Source organism: Halichoerus grypus, chromosome 15 (assembly GCF_964656455.1).
Source record: "Halichoerus grypus chromosome 15, mHalGry1.hap1.1, whole genome shotgun sequence".
Classification (NCBI taxonomy): Eukaryota; Metazoa; Chordata; class Mammalia; order Carnivora; family Phocidae; genus Halichoerus; species Halichoerus grypus.
This window is the reverse complement of record NC_135726.1, coordinates 47,113,009-47,135,530: the sequence shown is the minus strand read 5'-3', so window position 1 is coordinate 47,135,530 and position 22,522 is coordinate 47,113,009. Positions and strand designations below refer to the sequence as shown.

Genomic DNA, 22,522 nt, shown 5'->3' with positions numbered 1-22,522 from the left:
CTTCAATTTCAAAAATATCTAGTTTGTGCTTGTCTGCAAAGGAATGTAGCTGGGCACCTCCCACCAGCAATACAGAAAACAACTCCTCCTGCCATCACCTGGTTTGGCCAGAGAGCTAAGTCAACTCTCCAACACCACGCCACTGTTTTCAACAGGGTCCCCCAGATGTGCTGCTCAGTCGAATGCTTGTCTCCAATCTCAGACGCTGAGGTGAAGGGGACATGCCCACACACCGGGAGAACTCTAGGCTCCTGAAGCAGGGGCGTCACCAACTCTGTCCTCTCGCCATACCCTATTCCCCAGGACTCAAATCGTAGGGGCTCTGATGCCATCACACGCCTGAAGTCTGTGAAGGATCACCATGAGCCCTTAATCTTACTACCAGGCGTATGAAGTCACAGTGAGAGCACCAATCGCTCAGCCCTGACATGGGAGAAATAAGCAGAAAGAGAAGAGTATAGGTTAGGGGCACCTGGATGGCTCAAGTGGTTAAGTGTCTGTCTTCGGCTCAGGTCATGATCCCAGGGTCCTGGGATCCAGCCCTGCATGGGGCTCTCTGCTCAGCGGGGAGCCTGCTTCTCCCTCTCCCTCTGCCCTCCCCACCCCTGCTCGTGTGCTGTGTCAAATAAATAAATAAAATCTTAAAAAAAAAAAGAGTACGGTTTGATTCTTGGTTCTGTTTACTGGCTGAGTATGCTTGGGCAAGTCATATAACCTCTCTGAATCTCAGTTTCCTCATCTGTAAGGTTGAAACAAAAACACAAGGCTGAAACCCTATGTTTATTGCAGCATTATCTATAATTGCCAAGATATGGAAACAACCCAAGTATTCATCGACTGATGAAGGAATAAAGAAGATACGGTATATTTACACACACAGACACAGACACAGACAATGGAATATTACTCAGCCATAAAAAAGAATAAGATCTTGTCATTTGTGATAACATGGATGGACCAAGAAGGGCTAATGCTAAGTGAAATAACTCAGACTGAGAAAGACAAGTACCTATTTATATACATGGAATCTAAAAAACAAAACAAATGAATAAACAGTAGAAACTGACCCACAAATAGAGAACTGATGGTTGCCAAGAGGGGAGGGGCAGGAGGATAAGCAAAATGGGCGAAGGGGAGTGGGAGATACAGGCTTCCAGTTAGGGAATGAATGAGTCACAGGAATAAAAGGTACAGCACAGGGAACATAGTCAATGGTACTGTAATAGTGTTGTATGGGGACAGATGGTAGCTACACTTGCGGTGAGCACAGCATAATATATAGACTTACCACTACTGCGTACACCTGAAACTAATGTAATATAATGCATCAACTATACGACAATTAAAAAACACAAACAAGGGGCGCATGGGTGGCTCAGCTGGCTGAGCACCTGACTCTGGGTTTCGGCTCAGGTCATGATCTCAGGGTGGTGAGATCAAGCCCCTGGAGTCCAGCATCATCGGGCTCCACGCTCAGTGGGGAGTCTGCTTGTCCCTCTCTCCGCCCTCTGCCCCTCTCCCCCCCACTTGTGTGTGCGTGTGTGCACTTTCTCTCTCTCAAATAAATAACAAAAATCTTAATCAAACAAAGCAAAACACAAAGGGGTGTCTGGCTGGCTCAGTGGGAAAAACATGCGACTCTTGATCTCGAAGTTGTGAGTTCGAGCCCCATGTTAGGTGTAGAGATTACTTAAAAATAAAATCTTAAAAAAAAAAAACAAAAAAACCACACAAACAATAAACACACAAGGCTGATGTGACAATAAGCTAAGGAACAGATGGAAAAGTGCCATATGCCTTATGAGCCGTCATGGGATCTGTCCCAGCATCAAAAAAGGACACGCTTCCATGATGTTGCACTTGACTGGGAGCCCTACGAGGGCAGGGCTGGTTTTGTTGGGTTTTTTCACAGTCGTGTACTCAGAGACCCCCAACAGTGACTGGCATGAAATACGTATTTATGGAATCAAGGCTTTCTGACTGCATTGAGAATCAAAGCCAGGGTCCTGACGGGAGGCATGTCCTGGCTGCTGTCACCTTTCTGACCTCAACTCACACTCCTCTCCCCACGGGGCCCCAGCCACCACGGTCTCATTCTCTCTCTCTTCCCACACCCCTCGGGTCCTCCCGCCTGGGCTGCTGAACCCCAGCTGGTGCCTGCTTACCCTCCAGGTCTCCCTTCCCTGTCACCATCCCCTAGCGGTGCTTCCTCAAATGACAGCAAATTCCCCTCTGCACCCTCTTAAAGGGCTCTGGTCTTTTTCTTCACAAACGTGATCACGTTTTGGAACACTCTAAACATTTGGGATTTTTGCTGTTGTTGTTGCTGTTGAAGGCCCATCTCCCCCGACTGGGCTGTAAGCTCTGTGCGGACAGGAAGGAACATTTCATTTTACCCAGTACCCTGTTTATGGCACATCCTGGATAAATGCTCAGTAAACAGAGGATAGGTGAAACCACCCCATCTCCTCCATCAACCATGCTGAGTTCCATAATTTAAAACTGGTGAGAAGGCTTCACCTTCTCTTCTTCATCCATGCGTTGCTCTACCTCTCCCTTCTCCATAATTCTTTTCCTTCCTCCTCCATTCATCCCAAATCCACCAAAAGGGACACAGAGAGGAAACAGACAAACACCCCTGTATGGTCCATATGGCTGCAGCCGAGCCCACTTATGAGAACTCCTACTGCTTTGGTCTCTATCCTGATGAACCTTGGCCTGATGATCTGCGGGGAGCTGGAAACGTTCTCATCCTCTTCACTGCGGGACAGTGCGCGCACCCTGCTGGAATGATGCGACAGGCCTGCCAGGGTGATGAAGTCCCCCCCCCCCCAGCTGTTTTTCTGGGTGGAAAGCGCTTTCCCTTGCAGAGAGAGTTTCCCTGCACGGAGAGGCAGTGAGCAATGCAAAGCATTACAACCATTTTTCCTCCAGCTATTTCGAGGCACACAAATAACATCTAAGGACTCAAGGCCAGCTTGAGAAAACAATTGAGCCAGGAAATACTCAAGCCAGTGTGGAGGCAACAGAGCCTAAAAAAGTTAAAGTGGAGGGCGATGGCTTTATGGAGAGTTTCCTGGCTTTTCCCAGACAGGTCCAAATGCAAAGTTTAATAAGGATCCTTTTCTGTGGGACCATTCATACAATTAACAGGGGCCTCAATCAGAGCTTAGAAAAAAAAATTATACGAATTTTTCAGGGAAAAGTGTCAAAAAATTTTTCAAGTCAACAGATCTGTTGCACACCGAGTTCATCCCATTTTTCTGCAATCCATCAACCCTCATCAGTAATGAGTGCGGCGCTGTGACTTTTCTGCCTACAAAGATCTCAGAATTGGTCTCTCTCACAAAACCTGGATGGCCGTTATCTTCCAGAAGTCAAATTTAAGTGATCGTTCCTAAATGAGTATTTCTGTACATGTGCCGCTTGGGTGCAAATTTTGAATTGGCAGTTAATTTTGAACGTTGGCATTGTTCACCAGGTTATTGTGTGTGCAGAAGAGCTGCCTTTGTATGTGTCTGGGGCCTTCTTAAACAAAACAACAACAAAAAACTTTCTATTTTTGTTCACAGAAACATGGAGCCAGATCCTAAAAACACGGACATGGTGAGAGGAATTTTGAGGAGCCAACTATCAATTATCTAAGGAAGGGTCCCAAAGATGGAAAACCACAGATAAGGCAACCCCTTTTCACCGCCATTCATCTCAACCACCTTTTATCAGAGCTGTCAACATGGAGCAGAAGAAAATGGATTTTCTCCTTCCCAGTAAGAGGATTAAGCAGTAGAAATCCAGTCAAGAGGAAAGAAGGAACTTTTGAAGGAGAGGCAGAGAGGATCAAGAGCATGTAAATGTCCAAGGTCAGAGGTCACAAATGGGTAGCTCCTGGGGCCAAAAAGGCCCCATTTTGTATGGCTTGCCGGTTGTTTTTGTTTTTGTTTTTTAAGTTGAATTAATTGTCTCATAAAAACTCCGTTCCAAATTCTTGGAAAACGAAATCCCAGAGCCTCATTCCCACCTGGCCATAATCAGATGAAGCTGAGTAGTGGCCACCCAATCATGCTACTTCACTGGTTTTTGTCACCTGCCCTATGATAATCCAGGACCACAGTCCCTCAGCTCCAGAAGAAAACCAGAAGCACTCACATCCATTCCCCTCACAATGGCCCAAATGACAGGACCACCCACCCAGAGTGACAAGCTATATGCCAGGGTGAAGCCACCCCCCACTCAGCTTCCAGCTGCCTTTGGCCTCTTCCCAGGGACCCAGAGACAACCTGAAATCCCAGGTGGGAGTGGAGGTGTTCTGTGGTCCCCAACTCCCCTGAGTGGAAACATCAAATTCCCTGAGGGGACCTCAGAGCCATTCCTTCCAGGCATTCTAGCCAAAATGGTGGGGCTGGGAGGCTGAGTTGGGGCAAAGGTATGGTCAGGAAAATGTGAGAAACAGAATATACTGGCTCTGCGGGGCCCAGGAGGAATGACACCCCCCCCCTCACCCGCCGCGCTTCGGCTGCCAGCACTTTCCAATTGGTGCTAAGAGTGAACAGCTATTTCCACTAAAGATCGGAAAAGCACTAAAGTTTCCATACATTGAAGATCGAGCCTTGAGATTTTTGGCTGGGCTACAACTGCCTCTCCCTCCTTCCCTCAACTCTTGCTTCCACCTAATTAGCAAGTGAGATAGCATTCCAAGGGATGGTTTCCAAAGTGTTCCTGAAGAACAGAATCCCAGGACCACAACCACGAGGGTGTCAGCCCCGGGACTGTTACCAGCCCATCAGAAAGTGGTGCTAATCTCACCAACTTCCTGAGGCCACACGGGGCTCAGCTTCCTGGCGGTTACCACAAAAGTATGGATGGCTCCAGATGCCCAAGGCAGCTCCAGAATCAAGCAGCAGCTCGAACAAATCCAAGGGCAACCATCTTCCCAGGCACCACCCCACCAGGATCTCCACCAGCTCCTCCCCAGCTGCCACACACACACACACAAAGTAAAAACAGCAGGCTTATGGGTTCTAGACTTCCTCTACCCATCCACTCAAGACCAGACTGAAGAGCCACTGAAGCTTTTCCCACACACAAAGAAAGTCTAGATGCCACGGATGGGGGACACCTGCAAACTCTGGCTTCCATGACCACGAGAGGCATCCTTCTTGCCCACGTCATTCTCTCTTCAGGGGCATGTCTCCAGCCAGGACAGTTCCAGGGGAAAAGCTGGATCCCACGGTGACCCCTCAGCCTTGGGGCACTTATGAACCCACACAGCAGGAACCAAACGCTCAGGACTCACCCGGAGGTCAATTTATGAGAGAGAGCAGCGACCCAAAGGCCACATTCACATGTACATGCCACCCTAACACCCAGTTCACTTTCGCCATTAATTTCACTGACCATCTTCCCCTCCAGAATGTAAGGGCTAGGAGGCCAGGAGCTAGGCTGGTTTTCTTTCTTGTGGTATCTCCACCCCAACACAGGGTCTGGGTAAATATCAGCTGCATGGAGGGGGGAACAAAAAAAGAATACTAACAGATCACAGGATGTGAACAGCAGGAAGCTTACAGGGCTCTCGTATTTAATCCTCAAACTTCCTTCTAAAGCTGTTAGGATGTTTTTTAAGGAGAGGAAGGGGCACGGGGCACTCCAAACTGTATCCTGATCCTGCATTAGCATTTCAGAGGTTTCATCCAGAGACAGGACTGTGCAAACATGAAAGGAGACACCGCATTATAACCTCCTCCCAGTAAATCACCCATGGTTTATTTGGAATTCTGTGAAACAGGCACCTCAAAAGACGTAACTCTCCTTAACCAGGCCTGGATCTTCTTATGACTGCCTTCTGCCATATAAATAGCAAGCCAGCTTGCATATTTTGCATTAATGTCTTCATGCAGGGCTGGTTTGAGTTTATTTTTGTTGCTTTCATTTTAAGACTGTGTTTATGCCTCTCTGTTAGACTTCCAGCCAGAAGAAAAATGACAAGATGCTAAGCTTGTCCTTTTTTCAGAGATGCTCCAGACGGTTCCTGGAGGCACATGGGAAGATTAACAACTCATAGGTGCCAACTCACTGGCATTGGGTAGTTTTCCAAAATGGTTTTTGTGGAAGGAACAGATACACGAAACTAGTCCTGTGTCTCAGTTTCCATGCTTCGTGACGGAGCCTCTCGTTCTCAGAAAAGCAGCCGCGTTTACCTAGTGCTGAACTTAGCACCCTGCCTTGTGGGCCACAAATCCCACTATAAAGAAAAGCATTAAATGCGGAATGGCTCAGAAAAGGCTGTCTCTGAAAAAGGCAGCAGCATTTTGAGGAGCAAAAATAGCAAGGGAGAATTTTTTAAACTTGGAAAAGTTGAACCCAGCTAAGAATATTTCAAAGACCCCCCACTTGTGATTTCCCTCCTGCCCTGCTTTTCAATTGACTTGCCTCTTCTGGAGACAGCTAAACACACACACATTCACAAACTCCTTTTTTAATCCCACCAACCCTCCTCCCCTAAAGCCAGGCTCGAGGTGACAGCTCCTAACAATGACATCACCCCAGGTCTGCCTCTTTGGCAGGGTCACCAATATTGTTTGCAGTGAATTTCCTGTAAAGGTTCTTAAGGCAGGAAACTAGTTCTGTGCCTTGAGTCCTCCGCCTGTTTTGAACCATCCTGTCAAGTTGAAACAAAGGCTTTTTGTGTTTTTTCCTTTTTAAAAAAACCAAAACTTCCCTGCACTTTTAATGAGCACCTTAATTACAGCTAAAGAATTAGATATATTTACGGATGACCTCATGCCTGCTGATAATTAGCAATTTGAAAGACCTGGCACATCTTTAGCGCTGATTCCTTCTCCTTCACCCCCTCCTAGAAGCGTTCAGGTTAATTACTAAGCTTGACCTTCCAAAACAAAGTAGGTCTGGCCCAGCCAGCCCCCCTCCCCCAGGGCCCCCAGGCCGAGAGGGGCTTGTTCCTCCCCCTGAGTGGAGAATGGAAACTGCGTCAGAGAGGGTTGATTTGCCTGGGATAATGATGTAGGAGGGGTGACAGTTCTGGGGGGGGCCCACTCTAAATGTCGACAAGTTTTAATTAACGCCCGGGCTAATTCAACCCTGGCACAGTCAAGGGGAAGAAAACTGCTCATCTCAGAGGGAGAAAGTGTTTGGATTTGCAGAGTCCCAGTTGTGACAGAGGGGTGCCTCTCCGAGGGGGACTCCCACCGAGGATTCTTGGTGTCTGTGCTTCAGGTTCTCCTGGCCTGAGAATCCCAGAACGAGGTGCAGCCAACTCAGGTCGTTACTTTTCCATACCCTTTTCTGTGTGAGAGGGGTGTGCGCGGCCGGATTTGGAAAGCACGCAAACCGGGTGGCCCTCCAGCAGGGTCCCGCCTGCGCCCCCCCCCCACCCGTCCGTTGTCCCTCCATTGTAACATTTTCCAATTTCCAAATTTGCTGCGGGCCTGCGCCCTGTTAGGGGAGAGGCTGGGAGGCGGACATTCTCCTCATTCTTTTGCCTTATTAGGTTATGGATTTGATTGCTTTTGGGGGGGATAGGGGCTAAGTTGAGGAATGGCATCAGGAAGTGACCTCGGGAAGGGGGGCAGGAGGAAGGCAGTAAAGAGGATGGAGCAGCAGGCGTGAGAAGCACGGGGGAAGGAGCCCTGGAAGGGGCAAGGCTCCGCTAAGCCCTCTAGAAGGTCCCACGTCCCAGGTCAGCCACTGGGTGCGGGCGCCTGCACACCTTTACACCATGTTTGACAGCATTTCTGCAGAGTTATTTTTGGGGTTATCAGTGAGATGCTCTTCCTCTTTCTACATCATTACCAGTTTAGAGAAAGCAGCGTGACCTGAGGCTGTGGGTTGTTTCTAACTTGAGTGGATAACGATTTTTTTTTTTTTTTTTTGCTTTGTGGTGGGGGAAGGGGACAGGGAAAGAAGGGGACCCAGGGAACGAGCCCCTGGGCTTCTCCCAAACTTAGTAACAAGCTGTGTTACTCATGAAAAAGCCTTCCCAGCACTGCCTATGGCTCATCCAGACACGAAACTATTCAGGACTCCAACTCAGAAATAAGAAGCTACCTCCTGGGTAAGGAGGCCCAGATGGACTCAGAGGCTGGGGAGAGGTCCTGTCACCTGCAGCTCAAGCGCAGGCTGCCACTTGACAGAGAATTCGTCTTTGAGGGTGCTGGCTAGGTTTTAGAGTTCAGAGCTCCTGGGGAGGGGGGGTACGTAAGTGGGTGCATGTTCTGGCTTTCCACTGAGCTGTCACAATTCAGCAGACCCCTTCAACTCCCTTAAAGAGAAGATGCCAGCAGCAAGCCCCCTGGATGCAGGCTGGTGAGCAGCTGAAATCATTGAGACGCCATATCTACTGAGCACAGTGTGCGGGGTGCTTTATATCCACTATCTCACTGAATGCTGGAACCATCCTGTGAGGCAGGATGATGACCCTTTCCAGAGGAGGGCACTGAGCCTAAACCTCTATCACTTGCCCAGGGTCACACAACCAGGAAGCAGAGGGAATGGGTGTAGAACCGAGGTCTGTCTCCCTCTAAAGGCTGTGCTCTGACCCTCTTCCCGCCACACACCTTCCACGGCCTCCCAGTTCTGTCGCCAGAACCAAGCCTGGAGACGGGAGTGCAGGAAACACCCTCCCACAGGGGCTGCAGCCCCCTCAACACCCCCTCCCAGGCTGCAGCTGCCTGAATCCCGGTGACATCTGAGCCGCCTCCTCTAGTCTGGTGGGTAGGCTGGCTGCTATCGCTTACCCACTAGCTGAGCAGGCATCTCTTCCCAGAGCCTGGGTTCGTGCAAGAAACTTTGTGACCCTGTATATTCCACAACTTCCCCTCGAGAAAGCTCTCCCAAAAGGTGGGTAGAGCAAAACATTCTCCAAAGACAACTAATGAGCCCCAGGTTCTCTCCTCAAAGGAAGCCCACCTCCCGGGGCGCCTGGGTGGCTCAGTCGTTAAGCATCTGCCTTCGGCTCAGGTCATGATCCCAGGGTCTTGGGATCGAGCCCCGCATCGGGTTCCCTGCTTGGCGGGAAGCCTGCTTCTCCCTCTCACACTCCCCCTGCTTGTGTTCCCTCTCTCGCTGTGTCTCTCTGTCAAATAAATAAATAAAATCTTAAAAAAAAAAAAAAAAAGGAAGCCCACCTCCCTAACATCACAGCCTTTCAGAAGTGGGGGGGAAGGGGTGTGTGAAAAGGCACCTCTTAACGATGATCAGGCGGACCCTGCCTCGAAGCCCTAACAAGCTGGAAGAGGAAACAAACTGGCTGTGCTAATATTCTGCAGCTCTCCCCCTCGGCGCACAAGCAGGGCTTTGGTGCCCAAGCCACAAAGACTGGCTCGTTCCAGGGGACACCTGCCACCTTCACCATCCCCACCAATCCTTCCGTGGCAAACCTACTGATCCTGGGCAGTGTCAAAGACGGGGACCAGGTTCTGTTGGATGATTCCAGCCACTACTTCTGCTTGCATGAGCTAAGCGATGTCACAGCTCTCAAGCATCATCTGAAGGGAGAAAAACCCAACCTGAAACCACGCAAAGAAAGAGGCACGGGCCAGCTACCCGAACCTTATCTCGCAGTGGGGCCAGAGTGCAACTCAAGTATGTCCATTTTGGAAAAGCATATCAAGGGCGTTGCGCTATTTGAGTCACACGTTTGGCCATGGGCACCTGAATGAACTGTTGTTGGTTTTTTGTTTTTTTGTTTTTTTAAACATACTGGAGTATTTCCGGGGATGGGAACTCTTAAGTGCCACAAGCCAGCTCTAAGGCGCTTATTTAAGGAAAAGAATAGCACCTGTAAGCCAAGCTTGGCAGGCAAGAATAAACTTTCAAGGCAGAACACTTGCAGGCTACCCTCATTCCGGGGAAAGCATGTTAACGGTGGCCCACAGAGCCAGCCAGGCTGTCAGGAATCAACCCCATTCATTTGGATGATCTCAATACAGAACTGCCTCTCCGGGCTTGGAGGGGTCATCCGGACCAGGCAGCACCACACAGCCAGAGGGGACACAAGGCACAAGGCTTGGAGAGACTCTGGGACCTAAGAAGCGAGTCTCTCTGTTCCTTTTTCTGAAGCCTGTGCTTATTCTGAACGGGCCATCAGCAAGCTGAAAGCAAATGCCCTCTCAAGGATTAGTCAGGGCAGACTCCCACAGCGGGAGGGGTCCAGCCTGCCCACGACAGCCATGAAAGCGACAGGACCCGTGAATGGCTATGGATTCAGACCCTGGGGGTCTGGCTATTCAGAGGTTCCAAGGTACGGCTGAGATATACCGAACATGGTGCCTCAAAGGTGAAACTCCCCGAAGACAATGCTCATCAGGGGAAGGAACCGGCAGGACTGCTCCTAAGAGACATGTAAGGGATACTGTCCAATCGCATACCAGAGACCCCCTAACGCTTCTCCCAGAAACCTGCAGGCAGCTGGGGCAAAGGCCCACCCCTCCTGCACACTCACCTCCTTTATGAACGTTTCCATGACTGACCCCACCTGCCCTTATTCACCCCTTTCCTCTCCCGGGACACGGCTAGAGTGCTGTGGGCTTTTCTGTGTGCCGCTTAGTGTCCTCCTGAAGTCTCATGTGGCTCTGCTCTCTCCCCGACTACGCAGTGAGCTCCTGGAGAGCATGGGCTGGGTCTCCGGTTTCCCTCATACCCCCAAAGGCTCGGCTCTGCAGAGGGGCCCAGCGAGGGCTGTCGTCTGGCCCTGGCGGTCATGTTTCTACCTGAGTGCTGGACTCCAGGGCCCGTGAAGCCCCAACTCATGTTACACAACATGCTGGGTGGCTATAAAATGCAGACCCACCTTTGGTCAGTGGCCCCCAATTCTGCTACCCAAGTGACAACTGCTGAAGGCTTTCAAAAGACCTTCCAAGTCTTTACAGTGTGATGGAAAGAGACAGCTTCCCCCCTCCTCCCCCCAAGAAAGCCTTTTCTATGTGCAGGAACAGCCTGGAGCAGGTTCAGCTCAGCATAAATGCATAATAAGCCACCCACCGTGGAAACTTATAGCTGTATCCCAAACGTGGGGTAGGACTTGATGTAATGGGCCACGTTTTCCATTTGCCATACGCTTTCTTCCCACTCTGCATCAGTTTTATAAAGGGGAGGTTTTATTTTTGTATTTAAGGGGATAACGATAAATATACACACACTTATCTCCCCTCCTATACAGCTACTTAAAAGATTCAACAAGTTCACATGGGTATGCTGCCAGGAGAATGGAAACCTCGCCATCTTTCCAGCCGAAGCAGCTGGGCTGCCCGTGCCACCACAGGACGCCTTCATACTCATTCGCTCCTTTAGATCCTGTCAACGGGGAGGATTTTTGCAGCCGAATCGCATGAAGGGCAGGGCAGAAAGAATCCCAGCCCATGTTCACACTGGACGCTTTATGATCTGTGAACTCAGCTTCTTGCTGAGTGCTGTGTGCACAGTCAGGACTGTCTACTGAGAGCCCAGAGCATGTTGCTGTTCCTCCCTGAGTAAAAGCCACATAACTAGTCTGACAAGGTGTGACTTCAAATGGGGAGCCACGGGCCAAATGAAGGCCACGGGGTTACTGGACTGGCTTCCGGGGGGCGGAGGGGAGAGGACGGAAAGCTAAACACCTCCATCGGCCTGCATGTGTGTCTCTCTGCACCAGAACCACGCCAGCTACAGCTCCACCTGACCAGAAGAAACCAGGGGGAAATACTGAGTAAATGGAAAGGGGATTTACAGAGAAAGGGAGGTCCTAAGAGAAGAGCCAGTTAAAAAAAATCAGGCTTCCTGGCTTCCCACTTCAAAGAGGAAACCACAACATTTTATCAAGATGCTTTATAAATCAAGTGGCATCTTGATGGGACAGAAGGGGACTGGAATTTGTTCACAGGGTAAGAGTTAAGTTCTCGAAGAGAGACACTACAAAGCCCCATGAGCCCGCAGTGCTGTAAAACTCCAGATTCAAAAGTTACCAACGCTTTAATCAAACACAGGTGCCTAGTGCAGCAATGAGCCCAGGGATAATTGAAGCTTTTGTTTGGTTTAATGCTCCATCCTCCCAGGGTTCCCACTTTAGAAGTCAGTTCTGGTTTGGCCGGTCCAGGGGCCCTGAGAGGCAAGGGTTACAGGGCCAGAGTTCTGGAAGCATGAGGTTCCTGGCCTAATGGAGTCTAAGAGGCACTGAGTTTGCAGACTCTAGGCCTCATCAGCATTTCCCACAAAAAAGCTCTGAGATTTGGCTGGGACCATCTTTTCTACATGCCCTGCTCTGGCCACTCTGGCCTTCTTTCTGCTCCTCATGGCCTCTACACTTTCTTGCCCCCTGCTCGGAACAGTCTCCCCACAGTGCTCTCTTGGCTCCCTCTCTCTCGTCCCTTAGGGAATAGCTCAAATGTCCTGTCTTCCAAGATCTCCCTCTTGATCTAAACTACCTGCACTGCACCCTACTCCCCTCACTCACCTCCCTCCAAGCCATTCCCAATCACCAGACTGTAGTATATGTAGATCTAAGAGCACAGGCTCAAAAGCCAGACCTTCAAGGTTCAAATCCTGGCCCTGCTGCTTGGGCAAGGGACTTAAACTTCCATGGATCCATTTCTGCACCTGTCCCGTAAAGGTAACAACACCTACCTCACAGGATGACACGAATCAGTCCAGGTAAACACTCAGAATAGCATTAAGCACAGGGTAACACGCTAGGGATTACTATTATTTAATTCACACCACACCATCCTATCTGAAATTACCTTGTTTTATTCACATGCTTGCTCTCTGTCTCCCCCACCAGCCTACAAATAGACCAAGAACATATAGAAATGAGATGGAAGATGGTTTGCATTTGGTCACCTGATTTCCTTGGTGGCCACCGGCCAATCCCAAAATGGGGAGCAAGCTCCCCAAACTGCCCACATGCTGACATCACTGAACCCACAAGGCCTGAGCGGCTACTCAGAAGTCTCATGTTTAAACAATGCTTGGAATGTTTGATAGGAACATGCACTTATTTTTAGGCAAGAAAGTTGTCTCCTAGCTAACCCTGTGGCCCTAGAGCAGGCCGTATTTGGCAAGCGTTGCTTTGTGGTTGTTTATTAAAGAAGCCCAGAACTTTCCCAAGTCTAAGGTAGCTGCAAAGAGAACTCCATGCGCTTTGAGTCTTCTGTTTTTATGGTCAAAGCTTGCTCCCTCTGAATCTCTAGGGTGTTTCTGGGCGGGAGGTAAGAGCCAAGCGCCACCCTGGGACATTATGCAGCTTTGGGCCATGGTCCCTTAACCAACCATCCCTAAAATGGATTGCAGCTCTCAATGGACGGAATTCTTTTCTGTGGATTGTCTCTGTGTCAGTGAGTTAAAGAAAGTTACACAAGGAAAGGGACAATTAGTTTCCCAAAATGGTCAAGAAGGCCCTCCCCAAACCAGTCTAGGTATTTCCTCTCACTCTACCAGCAGACACAGTGCTGAGCTGACTACAGGCCTGACATCTCTGAAAAAGACATCTTGACACAGACCTTTCTGTTTTACAGAAAGTCAAATCCTACCAGACTTGGCAGCCTAGCTCAAATGACCCAAAAAAAGAAAAGAAAGAAAAAAAAAAAAAAAAAGCCTCACAATCCTAGTGATGTTTACCGTCTGGATACCTTCCAGGACTGGTTAGCACACCGCCTGTAAGAAGCGTTGATTCATCAGACTGCCCTTGAACCAGCCTGGAAAACCAGCTGCTTCCAGACATTTTGAATTTTGAAACTGAGTTTATACCATAAGCCAGAACTAGAAGATCATACAAGCCTATAAAATTAAAAAAACAAAAAACCCAAACAACAACAAAAGCCTGACGCTTCCAAACACAATCCATGCCAGCAAGAGCCAAACAAGCGCTTGTAAAAGCGTTTAGTATTTTCATCAGACTCAAGAGTTTGATATAAAGACATTCAATTCCTTAAAGGAAAGAGGAGGAAGTAACAGGGAGAAAAAAATTTATTTACTGTCAGAGTTGGGATAGGAAGGATGTGGATTTTTTTCTTTTTTAATGTTATCATGGAATGAACTGCACTTGGGATTTGCTGGAAACTTTAGAGTCCTTTTTAATTTGTCAGTGTTTGTGAAAGCAGGCAAAAGATGCAGGCACATTTTGCCCTGCTATTAAGAAGTCACATAGCTGAGATTCCAACTCTAAATGCCTAGAGAAAAAGCACACGTCCTGGCCACAGAGCCAACAGCGGCTTTCCTGCTGTCTGCCTTTCCTTCTCCCTCTCTCATGCGCACACACACACCCCTCATGGATAAAACAGAGCGGCGCGACTCCTGCGCTGGGAAACAGGCCCCTCAGCCACCTACCGGGCATGGCCACCATGCCTGTGGATATTTTCCTGGGACACCGGTTGGCAGCGTATTTCTGCCCAAGAGCCCAACATTCCACCATCAGTGCTGCCTCTTGTGTGGAGGCGCTCCCCAAAACAATTAGTAAGCGACTCAGTTTCCATGGTGATATCAACTAAATACTTTTTACTCACACCTGGATCATAGAGCACTCATGTGCTGACTATTATATACGCACGGCCTGGGGCAATGACCCTGTCGGAAGGAGGCTTCCAGCACTGCCCTTGGTGCTTGGTAAAAGAGGGCCTGTCATCTCAGACCCACCAACCCTCCCAGAGTGACAGCCCCTCCAACACCCTCCCAGCATGGCTGGCTGTTGAATCACCTTCAAGCTTCCTCCCGTGATGCTTCTAATCGAAACTTGGCCTTCTCGGGCACTGAAATGACATATATATCAAAGAAAAGAAATGCATCCAGATCACTTCCTGTTGTGCGTCCATCCTGGACGGCTGCTAATTAAGGTGTTCTTAAATCAGAGTCATTTTTGCTCAGGAGGTACAACGTGAAAACTCTTTATCTTGGGCTTTTTGGAGATGAAAAAACCAGACTGTTCTCTTCACAGGTGGAGAAGAGGAGCAGGGCCTACCGCCTGCCTTCTGCACTGCCTCCCATCCACCTAAAATGTGGCTTCCACCCACTCTCAACAGCCATCAGGGAGGGGGAGAAGATGAAAAGAAAAACCCACTAGAAAGCCAGTGACAGACATCACTCAGACCCACACCTTTGGGGGGGAAACTTTAAAAAGCATTAAACAAACCACAATGTCTTCTTTATTCCTGCCTGAAGCTGAAGACACAAATGCTATTGTATGGCTGGTGTTCTAGCATCCCATTCAATCATTTCAACACCGTCAACGATATTTCCCAAGATGACTTCATTGTGTTCCGCGAGTAGTAACTGCCACTTTCAACTACTCCTGCCCTGTGTCGACAGTTCCACTGGAAAACAAAGAATCTGTTCTGCTCTGATATTTGGAAGAAAAACATTTAAATAAGCCTTTCTTAACTCGACAGGAGGGCACTGCTTTCCTCTCAGAATCTAGGATTCAAATACCCAAACAGCAGAGCAGTGTATTCATGGGGGGGGGGGGGGGAGGCGGCAGCCAAACTTCCAGTGGGTATGTGTACGAAAACCAGAGCCTTAAAAAGAAAAAGCTATGTGAGGGGCAAGTGATAAGCCCACAATTCTTGTATTTACGACGTGGCCCCGGGTTCTTAAAAAACAAACAACCCTAACATTTGAAAGCAAAGATAAATCCAGTGTCATCCAATCTTGAGTGAGATGTGGGACGTGGGGCAAGCAGGATGGGCGGTGTGTTCCTGGGTAAGTCATGCTGTCCTGACACTCGTGGAATGTTTCCAGGGTCAAGTGAGATGGTTTTTTCCAAGCGTGGCACGCACACATGGGAGATTTTTTTTTAAAGATGTTATTTGTTTGTCAGAGAGAGAGAGAGAGAACACAAGCAGGGGGAGCAGCAGGCAGAGGGAGCAGCAGGCTCCCTGCTGAGCAAGGAGCCCAATGCAGGGCTCGATCCCAGGACCCTGAGATCATGACCTGAGCCGAAGGCAGGTGCTTAACTGACTGAGCCACCCAGGTGTCCTGACACATGGGAGATTTTAAGGGTTATCCACTTCCTATGTTAAACCTTGAATCAGTGAGGTTATTCCTTTGATTCTCTTGTAAACCTTCTGATTACTTCAAAGAGAAAGTCTCTGCTTGGTACTGTGGGTCTTTAGCACCTCACTAACACTTGCCAATCTCTCTTTTTAACAAAGGAAGCAGGCCTCAGGCCCAGAGCCTTCGGCAGGGATAACACCTAGCTAGAATTTAACGACATTGTTTTGTTTTCAGCATGTTTATTTCCCCAGTTTCCTTCTATTTATGGCCAGGGAGGCTGAATTTTTCATTTAGCATACTTACATAACTTTTCCTTTTGAAACTGAAGAAAGGCAAATTGACTTAAAGAAAAGTTTTAAGCATATAAAAGTAAAAGTGGGTATTGAAAAATCACAAATGACTGAAGTTTAGTAAATAGGGAGATAAGCATAGGAGCAAGGACTGGGGGGGTGGCTGCTACTCTGGCTGGAGAACCACGGTCTCTTCTGGAAATGACACGATGGCCCCTCATTCTTGGGGGTACGGCGCTCATCCCAGAAAGGCAGGAGCCAGCACAGAAACAGGTGACAAATAGCAAATCCCCCATAAACTCAATCCACTGGCTTTCCAATAACTCTTCAATAAATTACGCCTAAGAGAAAGACCACTGGCTTCTCCCAGAGTAACTGCTGCTCGGGACTCAAGAGAAGGCAACCAAGTTACACCAACCAGCTTTTCAAGACTTTCCCTGGACATTCCAAGTTAAGGCATCGATTGTTTACAAAGGAAGGGGGCGGGGGAAAGGGACGTGAAAGAACAACACAACCAAAAAAGGCACAACAGCAAGACGAATGTCTCAGAGATTTTTATAATCCCAGGGAGACCATTACTTGGATAAAACTGCCCCAGCACTGATGTAAGGACACCCCAGCCAGTTAAATTCAGGCAAAGCTTTCCCTTTCTCGGGGAGGCAAGATCCCTCTCCTCCCAGCCAGCAGGCTAATTTCTCCCCCAGTAAGATCCTTCTTTACACAGAGTCTGGAATTTAAAATGATTGTTTTTCTTGATTCACTGACCCTTACACTCCTTGATACCTGGGATACTGACTAAAATGTAACTCATAAACCTTCTGGAAGCAAAGCAAGTGTTACTGTGCCACTTTGAGACACTTTATAACAAATGCTGGCGCCGCCGTTGCCAACACTGTAAAACTAAGTTTCCTTCGAACTGTGCTTTGATGTTTTCAACTTTAAACTCATCCTAAAGGATACCGCTCTTGAGCTCTCAAACCACCCAGATATAAGGACGGCTTTCAAACCTCCACGGATGACAGAATTTGCATCCGCTCAAGTAGAAACTTCCGTCTACCTTTCCCTTTCCCCTTTCAGTAGGTAGGTCTGTGTTTCAATGACCACCGCTTGTTGAGTTACCAACTTGCTACCACTTGCCTATTTCCATGAAAAAAGAAAAGGGGGGAAGAGGACCTTGAGCAGGAGTGTTTTGTTATTCTGTAAAATAAATACATAAATAAAGGCAGTGGGCGGGAACCTGAGGGAAGGGACTTGAATGTGACTGATGAGACCAGGGACGTGAGTAAGTGAAGGAAACCGGGATAAAGCTGGGGGAGACCCAGGTCTAGAATATACTGCATGCCAGGGAAGAGATAAACATGTCGACATTCTGGCTATTCAGAAAACTTGACCGAGCAAGTGATCCGAGGGCAAACAGCTGTTCGCTAATTATCTTTGCCCTTCTCCTCTCCCCTTCCCTCCCCTCCAAAACAGAAGCAGCAAGGGAGTCCTTGCCTTCTTTTAAGAACCCTAAGATCTGGTCAAAGGCTTGTAGAATTTCCAGCACACTGTAAACCAATACAGCAAAAGCCGAAAGTGTCCCCCCCTCAACCGTCTCAGAAATTCCTTGAGCCTTCTCAAATCCATTCTTTTTGGGTTCCATTCCCTTTTCTGTCCTCTGCGAGACAGCACTGCCAGATAACCTGGACTAGTCACTCAGGTAACTCTGAAAAACTGGGCTGTCTGGCCAAAGTCCGCCATGACTGGAGGCTACATTTCAAGGACAGAAGTCTCCCCATCCCAGAGGCTTCAGATTAGAATCCAGACTCGTCCCTGCTCCCCTGAAATCTGCTTAACAAGACCTTTTGCGAGCGCCATCCTACATCTTAACGGACCTCCTGACTGCAGCTCAGGGGTTCAACAGCATGGGGACAGCCCGGACACTCAAACACCGCCTTCCATTTCCTGCACTGTGTTCCTCCAACATGTTCACCAAGCTTGTCCCACAAGGAAGCCCACTCGAGGCCAGGCAATCGGCTGCCCTTAAATAAAACCATTTAGCACCAGTTCCAACCCAAGAGTGAGTCAGCTCCCTGCTGCCAAGGTAGCCTAGCAAGCCTCCTTGTTGGTCTTGGAAGCCGGAACCAGGGAGGGTGTTTCAAAAGGCAGAGGGCAATCCTGGGTTGCCGCCCTGGACCGCCTAGGATTAGCAGGCACCGCTCCCACGCATGGTACCAACTCTCAACTGACTGAGTGTGAGTGGCGACCAGGGGCGCAGTTCCTCCCAGGCCATCCTCCCAGACCTCACCTCTTGGGCAGTCATCAGAAAAGCCATGTTCTAAGACCCGTTCTCAGGGAATGGGGAGGGAAGCGAGGGCTTAGTAGCCGAGTAGCTTCCCCTACCCCTCTCCCAAGAGGGCAGAGTATAGTTGCCCCCTCCCATCTTTACAGTCTTATTTCTAGATGATAATTAAGTTTGATGGGGTTTTTTAAATCTTTATTATTATTATTTAATTTTTTGTGATAGGTACGTTATTTAATTTTGAAAGCCGCTACGGACCTGTCAGTCTTAGCCAGATCCTAAGAGGGAAGCAATTAGAGTAATGGAACAAAACAGATGGCTACTTTGAGGCCTCTATTGTCAGCCTTTAAAAAAAAAACCTGCTTGGAGAAAAACAAAACACCCTCAGAACTTTCAAATAATTAACTCACCCTTAATACAGACCTGAGCCAAAGGTCAGGGGTCTAAACACTGAGTCCCTGTAAGCAGTGACGTTTCAATGAACACGCAGGCTTAGCGAGGGAGGCGTTCCTTCTGGCTATGCCAGAGGTCACCTGGAGGAGGTGACAAGGGACTTCTCCTGTCCAGGAGAGTAGGTGGCGGCAGCCAGGCTGACCCTTTCAGAAGCTGGGAGAAGGAACTGTGGCCGAGAACTGTAACTGCTGGAGAATTTGCTCAAAACACCGGACCAGTCCTTCCCCCATCCCCCCAGGAGAAAACTTAGGGCCTTCCATGTCAGAACTGCTGGGGTCCCTAGAAGTCAGAGCAAATGGCTTCAGGTAGAAGTGAGAACCACCAGAAGCCACACACACCCTGACGTGAACCAACCCTTGCCTAATTCCCAGAAGAATTCAATTCCACACACTTCACGGGACTACAGCTATCCTGGACACAGATTATTTTAGAGTATGTGAGTATGCACAAGACACTCACAGGACTGCCACTCTCCCTGTGCCCATGGCTCAGCCTTGGAGAGGCAAGAAGGACAACCTGTCAGTCGCTAAACTGACACTGTAATGTAGAAAAACTCACCCAGACCGTTGGGGGGGAGGGGGTTCTTCTTAGAAGGGAAAGAAACAGGGAAACACAGTGAAAATTTGTGTACATATTCCTTTCCATTACTCCTTCCCCCATTTAATAAAGGATCCCTATTCCATAATAGGAAAGTGCACAGCAGTGAAGCAGTATTTTCCCCCAAAGAACAGCTATGTGTAAATATTTGCTGCAGTAGGGTATAAAGCAGGATATACTAGAATCTGACCCTTATTGAGAATTGAAAGCAGCTTGTATTAGAGGACAATGTGAGCCACCCTTTCCCTCAACCTTGCCTGGTCCTTGAGAAAGGGAAGAGGGAAAATACACACAGCAGCAGGGCCTTGGGGTTCCCGTGAGTCCCGGTTCCCGCCCAGGACCTGAATGGTGCCCCAGCCTCACCCTGTGTGCAAGGGAGGCTATAACCACGGAAGAGCACACACCCTAACTCCCAGAAGGGAGTGGAAATGAGCTAGCAAAAGGAGTCATCTGGGGAGGGGTAGAAGACAGGAAGGGAGGGAAAGGGAAGGTTCCCCCACTCTCACACCTGAGAGAAAAGAGTCAGGGGCTCATTTTCCCAAGCACCTGGAGCTGGAGAAGACAGATCCCAGAAATACTCAACAACAACCCTGCGGCCCCCTGTTCCCCTCCCAACTTTCCAAGTCTCTTGGCAACTCTTAACCTTTTCCAACCCGGCACCGCCTGGGGCAATAAATTATTGCTGTGACAGCAGGCTAGATCTCCCTCTCCCCTCAAAAAAGCATTTCTATGTCAGATTATCTCAACCTAGCCACCCGGAGACAAGTGGAGCAATGGAGAAGAACACCATCACCAACCCGCCACCCCCGCCCAATGAGGAAATTCAAGCAGAGGTTGGGAATTTACCCAAGGTTATGCCAGGCCCCACCCCAGGAACAGCTGCTCCTTTCACCCTTCCCCTCCACCCTGGGTGGCCTGCACTGGGCCCCTGAGCACCAATTCACACCCTCAAGAGGCTTCCAGTCACACTCTCCGCTCTCGTTCCTCAGCTCATCGCTCAAATCCTTGAGTCTGCCCCATGTTCCTGAAAAAGCTCCACCAAATCCCCCCCTCCCCAAGTCCCCACACAGTACACATCCATTTCTGTAGCATCACAGGACGCCTCCTTCCACCCTTCCTAATTTCACAGATGACAGAATTATACTAAGAGAGCAAGGGTCTTGCCCAGGACCACAAAGCTGATGAGTAACAAATCTGGGAAGAAAATTCAGATCTCCGGAACATATTAAAAGCCTCTAACTTCAAGTACCTGCCACTCTCTTCACACACACTTTAAACCACCTCTCTCAAAACACACACCCACTCAACACACTCCTTTCTTTAGCTCTTCATGCACACACTCAAACCCTCTCTTATATCAGCTGAGAGCTCCCCTCCTCAACCACCTTGAATTACCCCCCCAACATCTTCTCTGGGCCTCCCACTCCTTTTGATCTCCCTTTCACTACTGCAGTCCCCCCTAAGTAGCTTCCACACCCCAACATGCCACCTGAAAACAGACCTTGCTTTAAGGGTCCCTCCCCCCCCAAAAGGCACAATTCTTGACACTCTCACTGCGTCCTCCCTTATTCTCCCTCCCCCCGCCTCAAAACACACTCTGTAGTCCCGAGACTGTGTACCTCTAGAAGCCCTCCCCTCCCAAATTCCTTTCTCAGTCTATCCATCACATGCTGCCTTCCTAATGAGACTTTCATTTTCCTAATCTCCCTCCCATTACCCGCCATTCCGCCGCTCCCATTCTCTCCAGCATGCTCACCTTTTTCCACCCTACCTTTTCCTTAGGCTCCTCCAACCCTTGGCTGAGCTTTTCAGCCTTCCATCAGTTCTTCAGAATCCCCTCTTCTAAACACTCCAGGTACCCTCTGCATCCCTCGTCAATTCCTCTTACTCCTCCTCCCTCCCAATTAGAACAGGGCACCCCCAATAAATCTCACCCCTTCCAACACTTCTTACAGCTCCCTAACTTCTTTCATTCGCACCCCTACTCATCCTTGCACTCCCACGCCCCAGTCTCACACCCATTTCTTTCCTCTGCCCCTCTCATTTTCCAAGTCTCCCAGGTCCCCCCACTACTCTTCAGACTCCACATCCCTTTCTTAGTACCCCTACTCCATCTTCAGACTTCCAGAATCTCCATCCCCTCTAGGACTCCCCCAACCCCAATCTTCAGACCGTTCTGCACTCCCAAATAACCCCCTCCATCTTCGAGCTCCTCTTCAGGCTCCCCCAACCATCAATTCCATTCTGGTCCACAAATTCCAGAATCCCCCATTTCTCTCCGCACCTCCAACCACCCTCTCACCCTTCCATTCCGCCTCAGACCCCAATTCCATTTTAGAAGTCTCCATGCATCTCGGTTTTCCCCAATTCCCCGCCCAAACCCTCCAATTCCTTCATCGGGCTCTCTGATTTTTGTGGGTTTTTTTTTTTTTTTTAAGACTTCCATATTCCCTACACGGCCGCCAATTATTTTTTCAGACTCCCCATTCTTTGGCCAAGTTCTACAATTCCTTCTCAGGACTACAAACCCCTTCCCAGTCCCGCCAATTCCTTCTCATGACCCCCGATTCCCATCACAGACCCTCCAATTCCCTCTCGAGACCTCCAATCCTCTTCCCGGGCCCCAACCTCCCTCGGAAGCCCCCCTTCAGCCCGTCCGGCCCGCGGGCCGCGCACCTTGCGCTGCTGCTTCTCCCAGGCCGGGTCCAGCAGCAGGTCCCGGTCCCAGTCGTCCTCCTGGGCCATGTAGTCGCCCATGCTTCCCCCGCCGCCGGCGCCATTGCCCCCGCTGTTAGGGCCGTACTGGTACGACTGGTTCGCCGCGTGGTAGTCCACCATTCCGCCGCCTCTCGCTCGCCCACCAGCCCGTCCGCTCCCGCCGCAGCTCCCGCCCCTCTGCCCGAGCCTCCTCCGCCGCCGCCGCCGCCGC

At 49.4% G+C, this 22,522-nt stretch overlaps 1 protein-coding gene across 6 annotated transcripts in view; it reads right to left on the bottom strand.

The window, feature by feature from the left end:
• The window catches only part of ACTN4 (actinin alpha 4), a 70,054-nt gene extending 47,532 nt beyond the window's left edge, over positions 1–22,522 (bottom strand). For 4 of the 6 annotated variants that reach the window (XM_036118460.2, XM_036118463.2, XM_036118462.2 and 1 more), the window contains exon 1: positions 22,270–22,521. In XM_036118460.2, coding sequence (XP_035974353.1) covers positions 22,270–22,431 — 162 coding nt within the window. In that variant the 5' untranslated portion in view covers positions 22,432–22,521. Of the gene's footprint in view, positions 1–22,269 lie in introns of all 6 variants that reach the window. The other 2 variants (XM_036118461.2, XM_036118465.2) reach the window with 1 other exon arrangement.